Here is a 25,226-nt window from a genome sequence, read left to right as displayed (position 1 = left end):
GTACAAACCATATCAGATCATACCCCGTTGCGCGCATGTGTGTCACATCGAGTCAAAACTGCGTTCTGTGACCACTGACGATACAAAAGGCACCCAGTAGGACGCCCAGATCTGTCAAAAAACACCCCTTTGACGATACAATGGATAATTACCAACCAATCACGACCACGGTCGTTGGCTGCAAAGGCAGGGGGTGGCGTGCGTGCGTTCGTGTATACGTGTACAAAACCCTTTCCTATCTGTCAGTCTCAATAATAGCACTTTTCCAGTGATATTGTGCTGCAGGTCAATTCCAATGAACGTCACATTCTATATTAGTCATACAGAACAGCCTGTTGGAACCGGGCGCCTCTCTAGTGACATACTCTATGACATTAGTAAACTTGTTATGGCTGGTATACTGATGTTTTTATGGTATTGTGAATATTACTGTTCAGCTTTTATGAGTTCGTTCTGTTCCCACTGCTTTGCTGTTTTGCCATGCTTGCCTGCATGTGTATGTTGTTTGTGTGTATACCCCCCTATGTGTGTTGCGCAGGTTGACTCATGACCCGCAGTCCTCGGATGAGGGGTGGGTTGAATGAAGATAGAACCATTCCTTAAAAAAGGTGCCATTATTTTGCAATTTATATCTACAGGCTACGTTGAGGTTTTTCTTTCATTATTTGTAGGCTATCTGGCATTAGTGCATAAGCCTAAGCTTTAGGACCGAACCGTGCACTCGCCAAATAGCCCACACGCCAATCACGAAATGCTTTTGGGAACAGGCAGAAAACGTATATCAACGGAGGCAAAAATGACAATGTCTGAGTTTAATTCAATAAGAGAAAAGCTGCGAAATGGAAAGTTGAAACTAAAAACTAGGGAGGGACAGAAAAGTGATGTTTAGTTGTGTGTGATCATTGTAAGGCGCTATACTAATTTGACAGTCACAACACTGACGACTTTGCTCCGCCAAAAAACGACTTTGCTCCGCAAAAGAAGCACAGATGATAGAGGGAACTTTACCGATGTCAACTAGATTGATGCTTTCATTCTATCGGTTTATGATATTCTCGTGAGCAATGGTTTATTTAGTATTCTAGAGTAATATATAATGACAGAAGAGAAGCTACAAGTATCTAAGTGTAGAGAAGTTGACAAACAAAATGTTTGAAATGACAGTGCATTCGGAAAGGATTCAGGCCCTTTCACTCTTTCATTTTGTTACGTTACAGCCTTATTCTAAAATTATTCATCAATCTACACACAATACCACATAATGCAAATGTAAAAAATATTGAAAGAACATTTGCATAAGCATTCAGACCCTTTGCTTTGAGGCTCGAACTTGGTACTCAGTTGCATCCTGTTTCCATTGATCATCCTTGAGATGTTTCTACAACTTGATTGTAGTCCACCTGTGGTAAATTCAATTGATTGAACATGATTTGGAAAGGCACACACCTGTCTATATAAGGTCCCACAGTTGAGAGTGCATGTCAGAGCAAAAACCAAGCCATGAGGCCGATTGGGTCGAGGCACAGATCTGCGGAAGGGTACCAAAAAATGTCTGCAGCATTAAAGGTTCCCAAGAATACAGTGGCCTCCATCATTATTTTGAGGAAGAAGTTTGAAACCACCAAAAATCACTCTGACAGAGCTCTGTGGAGATGGGAGAACCTTCCAGAAGGACCACCATCTCTGCAGCACTCCACTAATCAGGCCTTTATGGTAGAGTGGCTAGACGGAAGCCAATCCAGTAAAAGGCACAAGACAGCCCACTTAGAGTTTGTCAAACGGCAACTAATAGACTCTCAGACCATGAAAAACAAGATTCTCTGGTCTGATGAGATTGACCTCTTTGGCCTGAATGCCAAGCATCATGCCTGGAGGAAACCTGGCACCACTCATCACCTGGCCAATACCATCCCTATGATGAAGCATGATGGTGGCAGAGCGCTGTGGGGATGTTTTCAGTGGTAGGGACTGGTAGACTAGTCAGGATTGAGGGAAAGATGAACAGAGCAAATTACAGAGAGATCCATCGGGACTCCGCAATACTGGCCTTCTAGGCAGAGTTCCTTTGTTCAGTTTCTGTGTCCTTTTGCCGATCATAAACCTCTATTTTTATTTGCCAGTCTTTTGTGTTTTGCGGGTACTATTCAATGAAGCTGCCATTTGAGTACTTGTGAGGCGTCTGTTTCTCAAACTAGACACTCTAATGTACTTGTCCTCTTGCTCAGTTGTGCACCGGGGCGTCCCACTCCTCTTTCTGTTCTGGTTAGAGCCAGTTTGCGCTGTTCTCTGCAGGGAGTAGTACACAGCGTTGTATGAGATCTTCAGTTTATTGGCAACTTCTCGCATGGAATAGCCTTAATTTCTCAGAACAAGAGTAGACTGCCCAGTTTCAGAATAACTTGTTTTTTTCTGGACATTTTGAGCCTATAATTGAACCCACAAACGCTGATGCTCCAAATATTCAACTAGTCTGAAGAAGGCCCGTTTTGTTGCTTCTTTAATCAGACAAGAGTTTTCAGTTATGCTAACATAATTGCAAAAGGGTTTTCTAGTGATCAATTAGCCTTTTACAATGATAAACTTGGATTAGCTAACAACGTGCCATTGGAACACAGGAGTGATGGTTGATAATTATGGGCCTCTGTATGCCGATGACGATATTCCATAAACAATCTGCCGTTTCCAGCTACAATAGTAATTTACAACATTAACAATGTCTACACTGTATTTCTGGTCAATTTGATGTTATTTTAATGGACACAAAATTCGCTTTTCTTTCAAAAACAAGGACATTTCTAAGTGACCCCAAAAGAAATTCAGTACCCCTTGTCCAAAAATTGTTCTGCTGTCTCAGACGGCATTTTCTGTATTAGCGGGTCGAGAGCGGGCCTCCGATTTTCACTTTATCACATATAGTAAGGCAGTTATGGATGGGCTATTGGCAATTGCAGGTGGATGTGGGTGAACAAACAGCTGATCTGTGCACTACTTGTGTGTGTGTGTAAATGTGTGTGAGAGTGTGGGTCAGCAGGGTCGGTGATTTTCCATGGTCAGCTCAGGACCAAAAGATTAGCTAATGGTATAGTGTGTGTGCGTGCGTGTGTGAGATTGTGAGACAGGGACAAGAGCAGGACCTGACTCCAACCAGCCTCTTTGGGACTGACACATAGATAGTTAGACAGGCCTTTTCTGCCTAGGAGTAAACCTGCTGATTTGGAAAGGAATATAAAACCATTATGGATCAAACCCTTTTTTTTTAAATTTTCGCCTAAAATGACGTACCCAAATCTAACTGCCTGTAGCTCAGGACCTGAAGCAAAGATATTCTTGATACCATTTGAAAGGAAACACTTTGAAGTTTGTGGAAATGTGACATTAATGTAGGAGAATATAACACATTAGATCTGGTAAAAGATAACACAAAGAAACAAACATGCGTTTTTTTCTTTCTTTTTTTATCATCATCTTTGAAATGCAACATACAGATCACAGTGTACTATTGCAGGTTAAGTCCAATTTCAATTTTGGCCAGTAGATGGCATCAAATCAAATTAAAATTTTATTTATCACATACACATGGTTAGCAGATGTTAATGCGAGTGTAGCAAAATGCTTGTGCTTCCAGTTCCGACAATGTAATAACCAACAAGTAATCTAACTAACAATTCCAAAACTAATATCTTATACACAGTATAAGGGGATAAAGAATATGTACATAAAGATATGAATGAGTGATGGTGCAGAGCAGCATAGGCAAGATACAGTAGATGGTATCGAGTACAGTAGATGGTATCGAGTACAGTATATACATATGAGATGAGTATGTAAACAAAGTGGCATAGTTAAAGTGGCTAGTGATACATGTATTACATAAGGATGCAGTAGATTATAGAGTACAGTATATACGTATACATATGAGATGAATAATGTAGGGTATGTAAACATTATATTAGGTAGCATTGTTTAAAGTGGCTAGTGATATATTTTACATCCTTTCCCATCAATTCCCATTATTGAAGTGGCTGGAGTTGAGTCAGTGTGTTGGCAGCAGCCACTCAATGTTAGTGGTTGCTGTTTAACAGTCTGATGGCCTTGAGATAGAAGCTGTTTTTCAGTCTCTCGGTCCCAGCTTTGATGCACTTGTACTGACCTCGCCTTCTGGATGATAGCGGGGTGAACAGGCAGTGGCTCGGTTGGGTGTTGTCCTTAATGATCTTTATGGCCTTCCTGTAACATCGGGTGGTGTAGGTGTCCTGGAGGGCAGTTAGTTTGCCCCCGGTGATACGTTGTGCAGACCTCACTACCCTCTGGAGAGCCTTACGGTTGTGGGCGGAGCAGTTGCCGTACCAGGCGGTGACACAGCCCGCCAGGATGCTCTCGATTGTGCATCTGTAGAAGTTTGTGAGTGTTTTTGGTGACAAGCCGAATTTCTTCAACCTCCTGAGGTTGAAGAGGCGCTGCTGCGCCTTCTTCACGATGCTGTCTGTGTGAGTGGACCAATTTAGTTTGTCTGTGATGTGTATGCCGAGGAACTTAAAACTTACTACCCTCTCCACTACTGTTCCATCGATGTGGTTAGGGGGGTGTTCCCTCTGCTGTTTCCTGAAGTCCACAATCGTCTCCTTAGTTTTGTTGACGTTGAGTGTGAGGTTATTGTCCTGACACCACACTCCGAGGGCCCTCACCTCCTCCCTGTAGGCCGTCTTATCGTTGTTGGTAATCAAGCCTACCACTGTTGTGTCATCCGCAAACTTGATGATTGAGTTGGAGGCGTTGCGGCGCAGTCGTGGGTGAACAGGGAGTACAGGAGAGGGCTCAGAACGCACCCTTGTGGGGCCCCAGTGTTGAGGATCAGCGGGGTGGAGATGTTGTTGCCTACCCTCACCACCTGGGGCTGCCCGTCAGGAAGTCCAGTACCCAGTTGCACAGGGCGGGGTCGAGACCCAGGGTCTCGAGCTTGATGACGAGCTTGGAGGGTACTATGGTGTTAAATGCCGAGCTGTAGTCGATGAACAGCATTCTCACATAGGTATTCCTCTTGTCCAGATGGGTTAGGGCAGTGTGGTTGAGATTGCGTCGTCTGTGGACCTATTTGGGCGGTAAGCAAATTGGAGTGGGTCTAGGGTGTCAGGTGGGGTGGAGGTGATATGGTCCTTGACTAGTCTCTCACTTCATGATGACGGAAGTGAGTGCTACGGGGCGGTAGTCGTTTAGCTCAGTTACCTTAGCTTTCTTGGGAACAGGAACAATGGTGGCCCTCTTGAAGCATGTGGGAACAGCAGACTGGTATAGGGATTGATTGAATATGTCCGTAAACACACCAGTGTATGTGCAAAGTTTTAGACTGATCCAATGAACCATTGCATTTCTGTTCAAAATGTTGTATCAAGACTAAACTGCCCAAATGTGCCTAATTGGTTTATTTATACATTTTCCTGTTCATAATTTATACATTTTCCTGTCATAATGTTCTTGTTACTTACAACCTCACGCTAATCAGATTAGCCTACGTTAACACATCCGTCCCGCGGGGGGGACACCAATCCTTTAGATGTTTTAAATGTCTTTAGTGTCTTTAAATGTATTACAGGAAAAACAAGGAGAAGGGTGACATTAAAATGATGACTATTATTTGACATTCAATTTATTCACATTTATTCACATTTTAAGACATTTCGCTTTTGCTTTCATTAGAACCTATACGGTCTGGTTTTTGCCAACAAACATATTCCTGCTTCGATTTATTATTTATGATACTTTTTTAGTCAGGGCCTTTGGATTTTGTGTGTGTGTGTTGGTTTTATTATGCTTGTGGGGACCAAAAAAGGTATTCCCATTCAAAATCCTACTTTCCCCAACCATAACCCTTAACCCCTAACCCGTAAAACGAAACATGACCCTAACTCCTAAACCAAAACCTAACTTTAATTTTAACCCCTAAGCCTAAAATAGCCTTATTTCTTGTCTGAATTGTCCTTGTTTTACTTCTGGTCCCCACAAGGACAGTAAAACCACACTCACACACACATACACTCTCTCTCGGCAGGTAACCCAGTTTCTACAGATAATCGAGAGAATGGAGATGAGCGTGCGAACAACAGCTCCTCTCCTATCCCTCTCATCTCCTCTCCTCCTTTCCCTCATCTCCTCTCCTCACCTCCTCTCCCTCTCTTCTCCTCTACCTCTCCTATCATTGTATTTCCTCTACATCTCCTATCCTCTCCCTCTCCTATCCTCTCCCCTTTCTCCTCTCTCTCCCTCTCTCTTCTCACCTCTCTTCTCTTATTGCCTCTCCCTCATCTCCTACCCCTCTCCCTCTCCCTCTCCTATCATATTGTCTCCTCCCCCTCTCATATCCTCTCCCTCTCCTATTCTCTTATCTCCTCTCCCTCTCTTCTCCTATCCTCTCATCGCCTTTCACTCTCTCTGTCCTATCCCTCTCATGTATTCTTTATCTTTATCCTCTCCCTCTCATCTTCCTCTCTCCTCTGCCTCTCTCTCTTTTCTTTCCTCTCCCTCTCTCTCTCCATCTCCTCTCTCTCCTACCCCTCTCCCTCTCTCTTTCCATCTCCTCTATCTCTCCTACCCCTTTCCCACCTGCTCACTACCATGCTCCACTTCTTCCCTCCCCCTCCAACCATCTCATAACAGGTGTCCTCCCCTCCACCCATCTCTTCCCCCCTCTCTGCTTCTCCCCCTCTGACAATGTCATCCCCATCTCTCCTTTTCTTTTTTATAATAATCTGTCCTTCTCCTCTCCCTCTCTCTCCATCCCCCTTCTGTAAAGCAACCCCAGTTTATTTTACTCAGTACAGTGTGTGTAACGGCTGCCAACAGTGTATGTGTGCGCCCAGCATCCCTCCGCTCATCTCTAGGCACCCACTCTCCGTGTGTGCTCAGTGTTCACCTCCCCAACCCCCTCTCACATTATCATCTCTCTCTCTCTCTCTCTCTCTCTCTCCCCCTATCTCTTGCAGGCTTTCCCTTCTCCCTTCAATGCGCTCCTCTGTGTGGGTGTGTGTTTGTGTGTGCAGCTAAAGCGAGATGCTTTTGCTTACACAGAGCTGCATTGAACAGGTGCTCAGTGCTATCAGCATAGCTAGCCTGAGAGGAATACAGAGACAAGCTACAGAGTAGGAACCAGAAAGGAGCTACGCTGCTCTGAAACTGATCCAGGATAGAGCACCTCTTTGGGGATGCACTTGTCTGAGCGAGCCCCTTGGAGAATAAATCTCTTGAACTTGGTTTAGTTGCCTGTCAGATCATGGAGAGAGGGTCTACACTGGCCAGGGTTGTGACACTCTGCCCTGCTCGGCAGGGTTTCCTGGAACTTTCAGAACGGGATGGACTAAGATTTATTTAGAACTTGGATGTGCTCCAGAAAGGGACTCAGTGTGACTGAGACAGCCAGGAGAGAGCTTCAGATCTGGGCTACACTTACCTTAGTGGTACCGGCATTCCTTAGAACTCAGTGAGAGAGAAAGACCTACTGTACTCTCCTCTCTTTCTCTGTGAGATAGAGAGACATTGAGAGATTTGCCTGAATGTGACTTTTGCTTCTCATCTGGACTTAACCTCTCCTCTCAAGGGTACCATTCAGGACTGACCTCCATCTCCCTCCTCTCCTACTCTCGTCTCCCCCCTCTCCCCCTCTGCTCTGCAGCTCGGAGAGTAAGATATCTCGCCTGGCTCAGAGGTTGAACCAGAGACCAGGGGATGCTCTGATAAAGGACTTCAGACAGTTGCTCTACACGGGCTCACCACGCACGTCTCACAGCCTGGACAGGTACAACTGCTGAAGCCACCGCACACACACATACAGGTGAACACACACATGCACAAAGCACAGACATAAGAACACACACATGCAGATTCCCACACACGCAAAGATGCATTGGTGCGTGCACCAACACATATGCAGATGTGCGCGCACAAACACACACACACACATCAGATGATCAGATCATCAAACATCAGATAATACACTACATCAGTATGTGTGGGGTCAGTATACATCTGCTGTGCTGTCAGCTGATAATTGATCTGTTGAACTTGGTGGGTGAGAGATGTAGGCTATATAAAGGGGTAGGTGATTAATGTACACTGTATGACTGCTGCTTCAGCATTCCAGACTGTTAGAAGAATACACTTTTTTTGGTTTCGCTCATATAGTATCGATTGAAGCTGAAGATATCCTCATATCCCTCCCCTTCTCTCTCCTCGTTCCTTCTCTCTTCTGTGCGCAGAAACACATTAGACTGACTTGACTTCTGTTGCTGTTACTGTCATTTCTCTCCATCTTTATGTTCCTGTCTTTCTCAAACTGTTCTCTCTCTTCTCCCCCGTTCTTTCTCTCTCTCTCTTCTCTCTCTACTCTCTCGTTCTCTCTTTCTCTCTGCTTTGCGCAGAAACAGATTACACCTACTTGACTCCTGCTGCTGTTACTGCAATTTCTCTCCATCTTTAAGTCCTGTCTTTCTCAATCTGTTATTGCTCTTTCCCCCCGATCTCTCTATCTCTCCCTCCCTCTCGCTCTCTCTACTCTCTCTTGTTCTCTTTCCTTCCGTCTTCTGTGCGCAGAAACCAATAAGACTAACTTGACTTCTGTTTGTGTTTCTGTCTTTCTCCATCTATTATCTCGCTCTTCTTCCCCCATTCTCTCTCTGTATCGCTCTGTCCCTCATTCCTCTGTGTGTAATGTATGTGTTTCAGTGCAATTGTTGCAGTAGACTGTTGTTGAAAGTGCACCTGTACGTGTCTGTTGGTTGCTACAAGTCCCGTAGGCTCTTTAGTTAGCAATGTCTTGTTCAGATGTTCCATTTGAGACATAATCAGCGTGTTTTTCTCTGTGTAAGTGATTGAATAACGATGTTGAAGCTGAGTAGAATACCCGTACTTGCGTTCTAAGTAGTATCCTGTTTGGTTATGCAAAAAAATTATGTTTTATAGTATGTGACATTTCCAAAATTGAGTATGCTTTAAGTGCCAGGATATCCTACTAATTTCAGCTTTTTATCTAGTAGAATTTGCTACAAACTGTTATGGATTTTTATGCCTTGAAACAATTGAGACATGGATTGTGTTTGTGTGTCATTCAGAGGGTGAATGGGCAAAACAAAATATTTTAGGTTCCAGGCGTACCGGTTTGAGTGTGTCAAAAACTGCAACGCTGCCAGGTTTTTCACGCTCAATATTTTCCCGTGTGTATCAAGAATGGTCCACCACCCAAAGGCCATCCAGCCAACTTGACACATCTTTGGGAAGCATTGGAGTCAACATAGAGTATATAGTTCCTGTAGAGTCCACGCCCTGAGGCTGTTCTGAGGGCAAAAGTGGGTGTTACTGAATATTTGGAAGATGGTCCTAATGTTTTGTACACTCAGTGAATAAACAACATAGCCAAAAGTATATGGACACCCCTTCAAATTAGTGGATTTGGCTATTTCAACCACACCCGTTGCTGACAGGTGTAAAAAATGTAGCACACAGCCATGCAATCTCCATAGACAAAGATTGCCAGTAGAATGGCCTGTACTGGAGAGCTCAGTGATTTTTAACATGGCACTGTCATAGGATGCCAACTTTCCAACGAGTCAGTTTGTCAAATTTGTGTTCTGCTAGAGCTGCCCCGGTTAACTTTAAGTGCTGTTATTGTGAAGTGGAAATGTCTAGGCTCAGCCGCGAGGTGGTAGGCCATACAAGCTCACAGAATGGGACCACTGAGTGCTGAAGCGCGTAGCGTGTAAAACATATTATTTTCTCGGTTGCAACACTCACTACCGTGTTCCAAACTGCCTCTGGAAGCAACTTCAGAACTGTTCGTCAGGAGCTTCATGAAATGGGTTTCCATGGCAGAGCAGCTGCACACAAGCCTAAGATCACCATGCACAATGCCAAGCGCCAGCTGGAGTGGTGTAAAGTTTGCCGCCATTCGACTCTGGAACAGTGGAAACGCATTCTCTGTAGTGATGAATCACGCTTCACCATCCGGTAGTCCGAAGGACGACTCTGGAACAGTGGAAACGCATTCTCTGTAGTGATGAATCACGCTTCACCATCCGGTAGTCCGAAGGACGACTCTGGAACAGTCGAAACGCATTCTCTGTAGTGATGAATCACGCTTCACCATCCGGTAGTCCGAAGGACGACTCTGGAACAGTGGAAACGCATTCTCTGTAGTGATGAATCACGCTTCACCATCCGGTAGTCCGAAGGACGACTCTGGAACAGTGGAAACGCATTCTCTGTAGTGATGAATCACGCTTCACCATCCGGTAGTCCGAAGGACGACTCTGGGTTTGGTGGATGCCAGGAAAACGCTACCTGCCACAATGCATAGTGCCGAGTGTAAAATTTGATGGGGAGGTGTAGTGGTCTGGGGCTGTTTTTCATGGCCCCTTAGTTATATTGAAGGGAAATCTTAACACTACAGCATACAATTACATTCTAGATTATGCTTTGCTTCCAATTTTGTGGGAACAGTTTGGGGAAGGCCCTTTCCTGTTTTTACTTTTATTTTCACCATTATTTAACCAGATAGGTTAGTTGAGAACAAGTTCTCATTTACAACTGCAACCTGGCCAATATAAAGCAAAGCAGTTCGACACATACAACGACACAGATTTACACATGGAATAAACACACATACAGTCAATAATACAGTAGAGAAAGTCTAAAAACAGTGTGTGCAAATGAGGTAAGATAAGGGAGGTAAGACAATAAATAGGCCATGGTGGCGAAGAAATTACAATATAGCAATTAAACACTGGAATGGTAGATGTGCAGAAGATGAATGTGTAAGTAGAGATACTGGGGTGCAAAGGAGCAAGATAAATAAATAAATACAGTATGGGGATGTGGTAGTTGGATGGGCTATAAACAGATGGGCTATGTACAGGTGCAGTGATCTGACAGCTGGTGTTTAAAGCTAGTGAGGGAGATATGAGTCTCCAGCTTCAGTGACTTTTGCAGTTCATTCCAGTCATTGGCAGCAGAGAACTGGAAGGAGAGGCGGACAAAGGAGGAATTGGCTTTGAGAGTGACCAGTGAGATATACCTGCTGGAGTGCGTTCTACGGGTGGGTGCTGCTATGGTGACCAGTGAGCTTAGATAAGGCGGGGCTTTACCTAGCAAATACTTGTAGATGACCTGGAGCCAGTGGGTTTGGCGACGAATATGAAGCGAGTGCCAGCCAACGAGAGTGTACATGTTGCAGTGGTGGGTAGAGTATGGGGCTTTGGTGACAAAACGGATGGCACTGTGATAGACTGCATCCAATTTGTTGAGTAGAGTGTTGGAGGCTATTTTGTAGATGATAACGCCGAAGTCGAGGCTGTTGAGTCTGCCGATAAGAATGTGGTGATTGACAGAGTCTAAATCCTTGGCCAGGTTGATGAATACGGCTGCACAGTATTGTCTCTTATCAATGGCGGTTATGATATCGTTGGGACCTTGAGCGTGGTTGAGGTGCACCCATGACCAGCTCTGAAACCAGATTGCATAGTGGAGAAGGTACGGTGGGACTCGAGATGGTCGGTAATCTGTTTGTTAACTTGGCTTTCGAAGACCTTAGAAAGGCAGAGTAGGATAGATATAGGTCTGTAGCAGTTTGGTTCTAGAGTGTCTCCCCCTTTGAAGAGGGGGATGACCGCGGCTGCTTTCCAATCTTTGGGAATTTCAGACGATACGAAAGAGAGGTTGAACAGGCTAGTAATAGGGGTTGCATCAATTTCGGCAGATCATTTTAGAAAGAGATGGTCCAGATTGTCTAGCCCGGCTGATTTGTAGGAGTCCAGATTTTGCAGCTCTTTCAGAACATCAGCTATCTGGATTTGGGTGAAGGAGAAATGGGGGAGGCTTGGGCGAGTTTCTGTGGGGGGTGCAGGGCTGTTGACCGTAGCCAGGTGGAAAGCATGGCCAGTCCTAGAAAAATGCTTATTGAAATTCTCAATTATAGTGGATTTATCGGTGTTGACAGTGTTTCCTAGCCTCAGTGCAGTAGGCAGCTGGGAGGAGATGCTCTTATTCTCCATGGACTTTACAGTGTCCCAGAACTTTTTTGAGTTTGTGCTACAAGATGCAAATTTCTGTTTGAAAAATCTAGCCTTAGCTTTCCTAACTTCCCTGAAAAGTTGCATATCGCGGGGGCTATTCGATACTAATGCAAAACGCCACAGGATGTTTTTGTGGTCAAGGGCAGTCAGGTCTGGAGAGAACCAAGAACTACATCTGTTCCTGGTTCTACATTTTTTGAATGGGGCATGCTTATTTAAGATGGTGAGGAAGGCACTTTTGAAGAATAACCAGGCATCATCTATTGACGGGATGAGGTCAATATCCTTCCAGGATACCCGAGCCAGGTCGCTTAGAAAGGCCTACTCGCTGAAGTGTTTTAGGGAGCATTTGACAGTGATGAGCATTGCAGGCAATGAGGCAGTGAACGCTGAGATCCTGGTTGAAAACAGCAGAGGTGTATTTGGAGGGCAAGTTGGTTAGGATGATCTCTATGAAGGTGCCCGTGTTTACGGCTTTGGGGTTGTACCTGGTGGGTACATTGATAATTTGTGTGAGATTGAGGGCATCAAGCTTAGATTGTAGGATGGCCGGGGTGTTAAGCATATCCCAGTTCAGTTCACCTAGCAGCATGAACTCTGAAGACAGATGGGGGCAATCAGTTCACATATGGTGTCCAGAGCACAGCTGGGGGCAAAGGGTGGTCTATAGCAATCGGCTACAGTGGGAGACTTGTTTCTGGAAAGGTGGATTTTTTGAAGTAGAAGCTCGAATTGTTTTGGTAAAGACCTGGATAGTAAGACAGAACTCTGCAGGCTCTCTCTGCAGTAGATTGCAATACCGCCCCCTTTGACAGTTATATCTTGTCGGAAAATGTTTTAGTTAGGGATGGAAGTTTCAAGGTTTTTGGTGGTCTTCCTAAGCCAGGATTCAGACACAGCTAAAACATCCGGGTTGGCAGGCTTCTAATGTTAACGTGCATGAAACCAATGTTTTCACGGTTACAGAAGTCAACAAATGAGATAACCTGGGGAGTAGGAGTGGAGGTAGGCACTGCAGGGCCTGGATTAACCTCTACATCACCAGAGGAGGAGTAGGATAAGGGTACGGCTAAAGACTATAAGAACTGGTCGTCTAGTACGTCCAGAACAGAGAGTAAAATGAGCAGGTTTCTGGGAGCGATAGAATAGATTCAAGGCATAATGTACAGACAAAAGTTTGGTCGGATGTGAATACAGTGGAGGTAGGCCTAGGCATTGAGTGATGATGAGAGAGATATTGTCTCTCGAAACATCATTTAAGCCAGGTGATGTCATCGCATGTGTGGGAGGTGGAACTAAAGGGTTGTCTAAGGTATATTGAGCAGGGCTAGAGACTCTACAGTGAAATAAGGCAATAATCACTAACCAGAACAGCAATGGACAAGGCATATTGACATTATGGAGAGTCATTTGGTAGCCGAGTGATCATAAGGGTCCAGTGAGTGGTGAGGCTGGTTGGAGACAAGGCGATTCAGACAGCTAGCGGGCCGGGGCAAGCAAGCAAGCAGAAGGGCCTTAGAGGGACGTCGCGACGGGGGAAGTCTGTTTATAGCCTCCTCGTGCAGAGCCTCCTTGTGCTTTTACTTCTGTAAACCAGTTGTGATGGATTAGTAGGGTTCCGTGTGGAAAAGGGGACCAGTCCAATTGGCAAAATAGGTATAGTGGCCAAAGAAATTGTCCGATGGACCTATTCAGCTAACAGCCGATATGCTCTAGACTGCTAGCGGGCCGCGGCTAGCAGGCTAGCGGTTGTGCATTCAGGGGACGTCGCGGCAGAGATCCTGATCAATCATACAGCAAATCTCGTTTGCATCCCATGTTTTGGAGAGTATTTGAAGTTGAAAAAAGATAAGATATAAAAAATATATATGTGGGACATGACAAAGACTAGGACAAAGGCGTCTGACTGCTACGCCATCTTGGATCACATTGTCCCCGTGCACAAAGCAAGGTCCATACAGAAATGGATTGTCGAGATTGGTGCGGAAGATCTTGAACAGATTTTGGATGAATTGGAACGCCGACTGCGAGCCAGGCCTCATCGCCCAACATCAGTGCCCGACCTCACAAATGTTCTTGTGCCCGAATGGAAGCAAGTCCTCGCAGCAATGTTCCAACATCTAGTGGAAAGCCTCCCAGAAGAGTGGAAGCTATTAGAGCAGCAAAGGGGGGGACCAACTCCATATTAATGCCCATGATTTTGGAATGAGATGTTCGATGAGCAGATGTCCACATACTTTTGGTCATGTAGTGTATATATACAACAATGCATTTAGAAAAAGTTCTCATCAATCTACACACAATAACCTCTAATGACAAAGTAAAAGTATTCAGACCCTTTGCTATGAGACTCAAAAATTGAGCTCAGGTGCATCCTGTTTCCATTTATCATCCTTGAGATGTTTGTACAACTTGATTGGAGTCCAGCTGTGGTAAATTCAATTGATTGGACATGATTTGGAAAAGCACACACCTCAACTGTGGGACATAAGGTCCCACAGTTGACAGTGCATGTCAGAGCAAATCCAAAGCCATGAGGTCGAAGGAAATGTTCTAGCGCTCTGATACAGGATTGTGACGAGGCACAGATCTGGGGAAGGGTATACATTTTTTTTTACAACATTGAAGGTCCCCAAGAACACTGTGGCCTCAATCATTCTTAAATGGTAGATGTTTTGAACCACCAAGACTCTTCCTAGAGCAATTTAATCAATTTTAGAATAAGGCTGTAACTTAACAACATGTGGAAAACATCATGGGGTCTGAATATTTTCTGAATGCACTGAACAAAAATATAAACGCAACATGCAACAATTTTGACGATGTTACTGAGTTACAGTTCATGTAAGGAAATCAGTCAATTGAAATAAATAAATTTGGCACCAATTCTAGGATTTCACATGACTGGGCAGGGGCGCCACCATGAGTGCATCTGGGAGGGCATTGGTCCACCCACTTGAGAGACTGGCACATCAAATCAAATCAAATTTTATTTGTCACATACACATGGTTAGCAGATGTTAATGTGAGTGTAGCGAAATGCTTGTGCTTCCAGTTCAGACAATGCAGTAATAACCAACAAGTAATTTAACTAACAATTTCTAAACTACTGTCTTATACACAGTGTAAGGGGATAAAGAATATGTACATAAGGATATATGAATGAGTGATGGTACAGAGCAGCATAGGCAAGATACAGTAGATGGTATCGAGTACAGTATATACATATGAGATGAGTATGTAAACAAAGTGGCATAGTTAAAGTGGCTAGTGATACATGTATTACTTAAGGATGCAGTCGATGATATAGAGTACAGTATATACGTATGCATATGAGATGAATAATGTAGGGTAAGTAACATTATATAAGGTAGCATTGTTTAAAGTGGCTAGTGATATATTTACATCATTTCCCATCAATTCCCATTATTAAAGTGGCTGGAGTTGAGTCAGTGTCAGTGTGTTGGCAGCAGCCACTCAATGTTAGTGGTGGCTGTTTAACAGTCTGATGGCCTTGAGATAGAAGCTGTTTTTCAGTCTCTCGGTCCCAGCTTTGATGCACCTGTACTGACCTCTCCTTCTGGATGATAGCGGGGTGAACAGGCAGTGGCTCGGGTGGTTGATGTCCTTGATGATCTTTATTGGCCTTCCTGTAACATCGGGTGGTGTAGGTGTCCTGGAGGGCAGGTAGTTTGCCCCCGGTGATGCGTTGTGCAGACCTCACTACCCTCTGGAGAGCCTTACGGTTGAGGGCGGAGCAGTTGCCGTACCAGGCGGTGATACAGCCCGCCAGGATGCTCTCGATTGTGCATCTGTAGAAGTTTGTGAGTGCTTTTGGTGACAAGCCGAATTTCTTCAGCCTCCTGAGGTTGAAGAGGCGCTGCTGCGCCTTCTTCACGATGCTGTCTGTGTGAGTGGACCAATTCAGTTTGTCTGTGATGTGTATGCCGAGGAACTTAAAACTTGCTACCCTCTCCACTACTGTTCCATCGATGTGGATAGGGGAGTTCCCTCTGCTGTTTCCTGAAGTCCACAATCATCTCCTTAGTTTTGTTGACGTTGAGTGTGAGGTTATTTTCCTGACACCACACTCCGAGGGCCCTCACCTCCTCCCTGTAGGCCGTCTCGTCGTTGTTGGTAATCAAGCCTACCACTGTTGTGTCGTCCGCAAACTTGATGATTGAGTTGGAGGCGTGCGTGGCCACGCAGTCGTGGGTGAACAGGGAGTACAGGAGAGGGCTCGGAACGCACCCTTGTGGGGCCCCACTGTTGAGGATCAGCGGGGAGGAGATGTTGTTACCTACCCTCACCACCTGGGGGCGGCCCGTCAGGAAGTCCAGTACCCAGTTGCACAGGGCGGGGTCGAGACCCAGGGTCTCGAGCTTGATGACGACCTTGGAGGGTACTATGGTGTTGAATGCCGAGCTGTAGTCGATGAACAGCATTCTCACATAGGTATTCCTCTTGTCCAGATGGGTTAGGGCAGTGTGCAGTGTGGTTGAGATTGCATAGTCTGTGGACCTATTTGGGAGGTAAGCAAATTGGAGTGTGTCTAGGGTGTCAGGTAGGGTGGAGGTGATATGGTCCTTGACTAGTCTCTCAAAGCACTTCATGATGACGGAAGTGAGTGCTACGGGGCAGTAGTCGTTTAGCTCAGTTACCTTAGCTTTCTTGGGAACAGGAACAATGATGGCCCTCTTGAAGCATGTGGGAACAGCAGACTGGTATAGGGATTGATTGAATATGTCCGTAAACACACCAGCCAGCTGGTCTGCGCATGCTCTGAGGGTGCGGCTGGGGATGCCGTCTGGGCCTGCAGCCTTGCGAGGGTTAACACGTTTAAATGTTTTACTCACCTCGTCTGCAGTGAAGGAGAGACCGCATGTTTCCGTTGCAGGCCGTGTCATTGGCACTGTATTGTCCTCAAAGCGGGCAAAAAAGTTATTTAGTCTGCCGGGGAGCAAGACATCCTGGTCCGTGACTGGGCTGGATTTCGTCCGTGATTGACTGTAGACCCTGCCACATGCCTCTTGTGTCTGAGCCGTTGAATTGAGATTCTACTTTGTCTCTGTACTGACGCTTAGCTTGTTTGATAGCCTTGCGGAGGAAATAGCTGCACTGTTTGTACTCGGTCATGTTACCAGACACCTTGCCCTGATTAAAAGCAGTGGTTCGCGCTTTCAATTTCACGCGAATGCTGCCATCAATCCACGGTTTCTGGTTAGGGAATGTTTTAATCGTTGCTATGGGAACGACATCTTCAACGCAAGTTCTAATGAACTCGCACACCAAATCAGCGTATTCGTCAATGTTGTTATCTGACGCAATATGAAACATGTCCCAGTCCACGTGATGGAAGCAGTCTTGGAGTGTGGAGTCAGCTTGGTCGGACCAGCGTTGGACAGACCTCAGCGTGGGAGCTTCTTGTTTCAGTTTCTGTCTGTAGGCAGGGATCAGCAAAATGGAGTCGTGGTCAGCTTTTCCGAAAGGGGGGCGGGGCAGGGCCTTATATGCGTCGCGGAAGTTAGAGTAACAGTGATCCAAGGTTTTTCCACCCCTGGTTGCGCAATCGATATGCTGATAAAATTTAGGGAGTCTTGTTTTCAGATTAGCCTTGTTAAAATCCCCAGCAACAATGAATGTAGCCTCCGGATAAATGGTTTACAGTTTGCAAAGAGTTAAATAAAGTTTGTTCAGAGCCATCGATGTGTCTGCTTGGGGGGGGGATATATACGGCTGTGATTATAATCGAAGAGAATTCTCTTGGTAGATAATGCGGTCTACATTTGATTGTGAGGAATTCTAAATCAGGTGAACAGAAGGATTTGAGTTCCTGTATGTTTCTTTCATCGCACCATGTCTTGTTAGCCATAAGGCATACGCCCCCACCCCTCTTCTTACCAGAAAGGTGTTTGTTCCTGTCGGCGCGATGCGTGGAGAAACCCGTTGGCTGCACCGCTTCGGATAGCGTCTCTCCAGTGAGCCATGATTCCGTGAAGCACAGAACGTTACAGTCTCTGATGTCCCTCTGGAATGCTACCCTTGCTCGGATTTCATCAACCTTGTTGTCAAGAGACTGGACATTGGCAAGAAGAATGCTAGGGAGTGGTGCACGAGTCTGACCAGAAGACCGCCTCGTTTCCCTCTTTTTCGGAGTCGTTTTTTGGGTCGCTGCATGCGATCCATTCCGTTGTCCTGTTTGTAAGGCAGAACACAGTATCCGCGTCGCGAAAAACATATTCTTGGTCGTACTGATGGTGAGTTGACGCTGATCTTATATACAGTAGTTCTTCTCGACTGTATGTAATGAAACCTAAGATGACCTGTGGTACTAATGTAAGAAATAACACGTAAAAAAACTGCATAGTTTCCTAGGAACGCGAAGCGAGGCGGCCATCTCTGTCGGCGCCGGAAGAGCATCCGCTGGGGAGCAATGCCCAGCCAATCAGAATGAGTTTGTCACCACAAAAAGGATTTATTACAGACAGAAATACTCCTCAGTTTCATCAGCTGTCCTGTTGGCTGGTCTTAGAAGATCCTGCAGGTGAAGGAGCCAGATGTGGAGGGCCTGAGCTGGCATGGTTACAAATAGTCTGCTGTTGTGAGGCTGGTTAGACGTACTGCCAAATTCTCTAAAACAACACCTATATGATGATCATGCTGTTTAATCAGCTTCTTGATATGCCATTCCATAAGGTTTTTGTGTGTATAGAACATTTCTGGGATCTTTTATTTCAGCTCATGAAATCTCTCTCTCTGTTTCTCTCTCTCTCTGTTTATCTTTATTTCTCTCTCGATCACTTTTCTTATCCACTCTCTCTTTCTCTCCGGCCCTATTTTCCTCTCTACTTCTCCCTTCCTCTTCCTCCCTCACTCCCAGCTAATGATTTGTCCCTTCAACCAATTTTATCAGCTCATATCCGTAGTTATTAGGGGGAAGAGTGAGAGGCCATTGTACCAGCCTGCTGCTATTTGAGGCCCAGTTGATAGAGCTGGAGTCAGATGTGAAGGACTATTCATTGTGTTGTACATCACTGTTCCAGCCACCTCTCAATGGATAAATGGAGAGATGACGCAACCGTTAAATTCAAACACTCCTGAAAGGACAGACGTGACTATTCTGTGGTTGGTCATGAGTGTGCGGGAGTGTGTGTGCATGAGCATAAAAGAGAGCTCATTTTGGATATTTTAGTTCACTTGCCTCAATTAGTGGGGACACACACATGGGCACACACATGCTCACGCACATGCATGCATGCACACACACACTTTCCCCTGCAGTGCCTCTAGTTGGTCTTGTCTTGGAGTGGCAGGTAGGCTAGTGGTTAGAGCATTGGGCCAGTAACCAAAAGGTTGCTGGATTGAATCCCCGAGCTGACAAGGTAAAAATCTGTCTTTCTGCCCCTGAACAAGGCAGCTAACCCACTGTTCCCCAGTAGGCTGTCATTGTAAAAAAGAATTTGTTCTTAACTGACTTGCCGAGTTAAATAAAGGTTAAAAAATAAATAAATGTCATGTTCCATATCTGTGTCCACAATCCCAGGTGTAATATTTGATGATATTTTAATGACATTTGGTTATTTCTTCAACATGTTAAATAAGGACACTCACTTGCACACTTAAACTAATTGTCAGCCAATTAATCAATCACTCAGTCAATTAATCAATCTCGCTTTATTCAAGAAATGTATTGATAAGATAAACTAATTTGTCCTGGAAATGATAGAGAGCATTCATCTTTACTTAACATATACTGTACTCTTGAGAAGCATAAAGGACCAAAATAAGCCATCTTTAGGAGCATTTGTTTTGTTATTCTTTCTATTCCTTAGACTGTACCCAATTTATGACTAAATATAATAATTGGGCTGCCTGTGTAAACGCAGCCATTCTATTGGAAAACTAAAGCATGTTTTTAATTCAAGCATCACATCCCTCTGTAGCTATGTGAACGCTAATTATGTTTTGGCAGAGGAAAGATAATGATGGTTGTCGTGACTCGCTAGCCTGTCTTCTGTGACAGTGAAGAGATAATGAATAGAGGAACACTAGAATGTTCCTTTTTCATGAATGGTTTCTGAAGAGCGCTCCACTTCACTGAGCCTTCTCACAGCTGAATGCAGAGGTTTGAAACTCAGTTTCTTATTGGTCTATTAACTAATTTAACGTATGGGGATGTCACCAGGCAGGCCAAAACTCCATCCCACCAAAACACGCTTCATTTCAGGTGGTCTTTTCAAACAACTCTTACACTAAAAGGGCATTATAATAGTTTTCACAATTTCACAGTATTATTCCATCCTCATCGTGTGGAAATATATATAAAACACAGGAAGATTACATAGTCCTTGAGGACATGTGAAGATGATGAAGATTTTAACTTACACCAGATATGAAGAGTGCCTTGGTATTTTTTTCTAATATATTTTCCTCCCTTCCTTTAGGAACTTATGTTCTGTCAGAATGGCAGAACCTGAAACTCATCCATTTTTCAAACTCATCAATTTGTACTGTCTTCATTGTCAGCCAATATATAATTGGGTAGAAATGTAGACTATTACTGTCCTCAAGAGAAATTGGTTTTACACATTCAAATGACTTTTCTCTTCCTTAGGAACTTCTATTCTATCAGCATGACTCAACAGATGCAGAACCTGCAGCTGGCCCAAACCAGGAAGTGCTCGGGAGGCCCTGCTTCTCCCAGTGCTGCCAAGCGCCTGTACAGGAACCTATCAGAGAAGCTCAAAGGTGGCCACTCCTCCTTTGAGGAGGCCTACTTCTTCGGCCGTGGAGACCGCCACGGTCATCGCAAGGGCTCGGTGAGTTGGGGATTGTGTGTGTGTGCGTGCGTGCCCTGTTTGTGTGTGTGTGTTCGTTTGTGTGGAATTTTGTATGTGAGCATCTATACAGAACTGTTATGCTTCATCAGATCAAATGATACCAACCAGCCCAGATAAGAGTGTCCAGGAGGACTATACTGTGACTTACTTTACTCTTATAAGTAAAGGAATCTGGAAGAACCTTTATGGAGTTTAAATAATTGCCCATAGGGGAAACCTTTCCAGTTGTAAAATGTTCTTTGAGGAAAAGGGTTTTCGGTGAATGCATGTGTTAAGGTTCAAACCTTTTCACATGGATGGGGAGGGGTTAATTTTTTTTTACCTTATTAGTAATATATTGTAGAGGTATTTGGGGTATTTAGGTGGCAGCCTATCAGAAGATTGGAGGCGTGGCTTTCAGGTTTTGGCCACCCATTAGAGTAAATGTGATACATGTGATTCATTTATTTCCCTTGAATATTTATGCATATTGTAGTACAATATTAACATTACTGATTACATATAGTAATAAAATGCTAACTATTACAACTTTGGGATTTGCAATGAATAACAATGGTTCCTTGAGGAACTCCAGGGTTCCTCGAGTCTCCACTAATTCTAAGTGTAGAGTTACCCAATGTCTTCAGATATTGACTGGCTAGGCTGGAGGTCTCTCTTTGTGTCTGGGACACTGGACACCGGGTTTAGACAGTGACTGGCTAGGCTGGAGGTCTCTCTGTGTATCTGAGACTCTGGGTTCAGACAGGACTGGCTCAGCTGGAGGTCTCTCTGTGTATCTGAGACTCTGGGTTCAGACAGTGACTGGCTAGGCTGGAGGTCTCTCTGTGTATCTGAGACTCTGGGTTCAGACAGTGACTGGCTAGGCTGGAGGTCTCTCTCTGTCTCGGGATCAATACAGATTGGGTTGGTGTGTATTGTCCCATTTCCTGTAATTGGTTTATAATTTCTTTAGAAATGGCCCATAGAATTAGAATATGAGTAAGTTAATAGGATCTCTATGAGGCAGCCCCTCTGATTGTAAGCCCAAGAGGCACAGAATACAACAAGTCCTGTCGGTCAGGACTCCATCACATCATCTTGCAAGTCTCCCAGTGCTGACTCTATATATGCATCTGTGAACACATACACAGTCACTGTTCTATTACCAATGGCAGTTAGATAGGGGATATCTGACAAACAAACATACTGTATACTATGTTGGAGTTTGATCAGGTCAGACTAAACCTACCTAATTCTGGTCTCCCTATTGACGGAGAGGTGAGGCTGGAGGTAAGGTCTTTGCCAGCGCCCTGTTGATGGGCATAGCAGCGTAGATCAGCTCCTGGCCCCTCATCAAAGTTACTTCTCAGTCACACACAGAGGACTGATTATGTTATCAATGGTGGTTATGATTAGCATGGTGGAACCAACCTGATCGCCACATTCACCTTTCTATTTCACTTCAGATGCCATATGTGATGTGAAATAGAATAGTAAATGCAGCGATCAGGCTGGTTCCACCAGGCTAGGTTATGGTGACCCGATTCAAGTGTCCTCCCTGTTCCATTTATAGGAATACTCACAGCGAGGTCATGTCTATGTTATGCTGAGGGTCCCCTTGCTGGTCTTCTCTATGTTGCATGTTCAGCTGCAAACTAGACATCTCTCGAACAACTGCAGCAGGCAATCCTCTTAAACAAAGTACTTCCTCATCTTATGAGGTGGTGTTGACAGGGAGGGCCTATGACAGGGTGATACAATAGACAGCCAAGTGTTAAATTGCATTTTCTTATAAAGAAAGGACAAAGCTTTTTTATATTGCACTTCACAACCAAAACGACTCTACTACTTGTACTGTATCAAGAGGATGGGTAATTAACCTATTAGTTTATCAAACAAGGTATTTTTTTATACAACATTTCACATAACACACATTGATGTTGATGAAGCCGTCTGTGTCATCAGGACAGTAACTCGGGTCAAGCTAATTCTAGGTCGTCATTAGTTACCACAGCCACAAAGTCGTAAATACCGCCTATTTCTACAATTGATCTTCTTAAAATGTGATTTTAAAACTAACCGTAACCTTAACTACACTGCTAACCCTGACCTTAAATTAAGACCAAAAAGCACATTATTGTTTTCATATTTTTTTACGATGTAGCCAATGTTGACTTTGTGGTTGTGGAAACCCTAATTATATACTTTACAGATACAGATATAGTATATCTCCAGATTAGATTCAGGCTGGTAAAACTGTCACGGTTTGCTCTTAGTTCACTGTATTAGTGAGATTGAGACATGAGTTAGCTTCCACCATAGCTGAATCCATTATTTAGTTTTGCCCTAGGCAATACAGAATACACTTGTATGAGCTACGAACTGACCTGCAAATCTGACTTGTAGGCTAGCATTAAGGAAGAGTTGCCTCATTAATATATAATAATATAATAATATATCCCATTTAGCAGACGCTTTTGTCCAAAGCGACTTACAAGTCGGCTGGGGCCACTACTTTTACATATGGGTGGCCCCAGCGGGAATCGAACCCACGACGCTTGGCGTTGCAAGCGCCATGCTCTTCCGACTGAGCCACACAGGACTCAGGAATACTATTACATTAGCATTATCAAATGATAGCGTTATATAACCAGCAGTATGTAGACAATACACAATAAACTTGTATGAACTACGACCTAACTAAGTTGTAATGAGGTAACTATGAGGTACCTAGCTAGCTTTATCAATTGATAGCTAATATTATTGCTGGTTATGTAGGTAAGCTAAGTTATACCAGAGAGGTCAGTAGCTAGCTAGCTAGCCTCCCTCGCTAGCGTTATCAAATGATAACGATACTTAACCCAGCAGTATCTAGACAATACAGAAACCTATATGAGCTATGACAAAACTAAGTTGTAATGAGGTAGCTAGATAGCTACCTGCATAACCAATAATAACATTATATAACGTCATTAGCTAAGTTATACCAGAGGTCATTATATTCCAGTACCTCTGGTGATACACACCACCACCGGTTGTTGCACACCAAGCTAGAGTTACTGGGGCAGACTTGGGGACCGACGAACTCCAACTGCCTATTCCACATACTAGGGTCCTTCAGCAGGGCATGCAAACCATAGAACTTAACAATGGTGCCATGTTCAGTTAAAGGCAGTGAAGTGGGTGGAGGGGCAATTTGCACATGGAGCTTGGCAAAAGGGGGCATGATTTGTTGACATAATCAATGTTGGGTTTGGATTATAATTCAGTTATTGTGACACACTGAGGTTCCAAACTCTGTTTTAGAGGAGACTGGCTTTTGACCAAAATGATCCTCTTTACACTTTATAGTAGAGGTCGACTGATTAATCGGAATGGCCGATTAATTAGGTCAGATTTCAAGTTTTCATAACAATCAAAAATCTGTATTTTTGGACACTGATTTGGCCTTTCTTTTTAAACATTTTTTTTATTTACACCTTTATTTAACTAGGCAAGTCAGTTAAGAACACAAGAACACAGTTAAGAACACAAAAACACATCTTGTTTTCAAAGACGGCCTAGGAACGGAGGGGTAACTGCCTTGTTCAGGGGCAGAACCACAGATTTTTTACCTTGTCAGCTCGGGGATGCAATCTTGCAACCTTACAGTTAACTAGTCCAACGCTCTATCCACCTGTCTCTCATTGCATTCCACAAGGAGCCTGCCTGTTAAGCGAATACAGTAAGAAGCCATGGTAAGTTAAACTTATCTTGTAAAAATCAATCAATCATAATCAGTAGTTAACTACACATGGTTGATGATATTACTAGTTTATCTAGCATGTCCTGCGTTGCATATAATTGATGCAGTGCGCATTCGCGAAAAAGGACTGTCGTTGCTCCAACGTGTACCTAACCATAAACATCAATGCCTTTCTTTAAGTCAATACACAAGTATATATTTTTAAACCTGCATATTTAGTTAATATTGCCTGCTAACATGAATTTCTTTTGACTAGGTAAATTGTGTCACTTCTCTTGCAATAGAGTCAGGGTATATGCAGCAGTTTGGGCCGCCTGGCTCGTTGCGAACGTTGTAGACTATTTCAAACCTAACAAAGATAGCCAACTTCGCCAAACGGGGTATAATTTAACAAAAGCGCATTTGCGGAAAAAAAGCACAATCGTTGCACGACTGTACCTAACCATAATCACCAATGCCTTTCTTAAAATCAATACACAGAAGTATATATTTTTAAACCTGCATATTTAGTTAAAAGAAATCCAGATTAGCAGGCAATATTAATCAGGTGAAATTGTGTCACTTCTCTTGCGTTCATTGCACGCAGAGTCAGTGTATATGCAACAGTTT

The 25,226-nt window shown here is 44.1% G+C and overlaps 1 protein-coding gene and 1 long non-coding RNA gene across 3 annotated transcripts in view; one reads left to right on the top strand and one right to left on the bottom strand.

The window, feature by feature from the left end:
• LOC135512085 (ankyrin repeat and fibronectin type-III domain-containing protein 1-like) overlaps positions 1–25,226 on the top strand; it is a 244,991-nt gene that overhangs the window by 130,819 nt on the left and 88,946 nt on the right. The window contains exons 7-8 of the mRNA XM_064933738.1: positions 7,664–7,786; positions 20,668–20,872. Coding sequence (XP_064789810.1) covers positions 7,664–7,786; positions 20,668–20,872 — 328 coding nt within the window. The remainder of the gene's footprint in view (positions 1–7,663; positions 7,787–20,667; positions 20,873–25,226) is intronic.
• Positions 21,011–25,226, bottom strand: part of LOC135512086 (uncharacterized) — a 5,795-nt gene continuing 1,579 nt past the window's right edge. The window contains exons 2-5 of one of the 2 annotated variants that reach the window (XR_010451370.1): positions 24,487–24,580; positions 22,456–22,613; positions 22,122–22,182; positions 21,011–22,005 (exon numbers count right to left, since the gene is read on the bottom strand). This is a non-coding gene — a long non-coding RNA (uncharacterized LOC135512086). The remainder of the gene's footprint in view (positions 22,006–22,121; positions 22,183–22,455; positions 22,614–24,486; positions 24,581–25,226) is intronic. The other variant, XR_010451371.1, reaches the window with a different exon arrangement.

This window comes from Oncorhynchus masou, chromosome 24 (genome assembly GCF_036934945.1).
Source record: "Oncorhynchus masou masou isolate Uvic2021 chromosome 24, UVic_Omas_1.1, whole genome shotgun sequence".
Lineage (NCBI taxonomy): Eukaryota > Metazoa > Chordata > Actinopteri > Salmoniformes > Salmonidae > Oncorhynchus > Oncorhynchus masou.
This window is presented reverse-complemented; position numbering and strand designations above follow the sequence as displayed.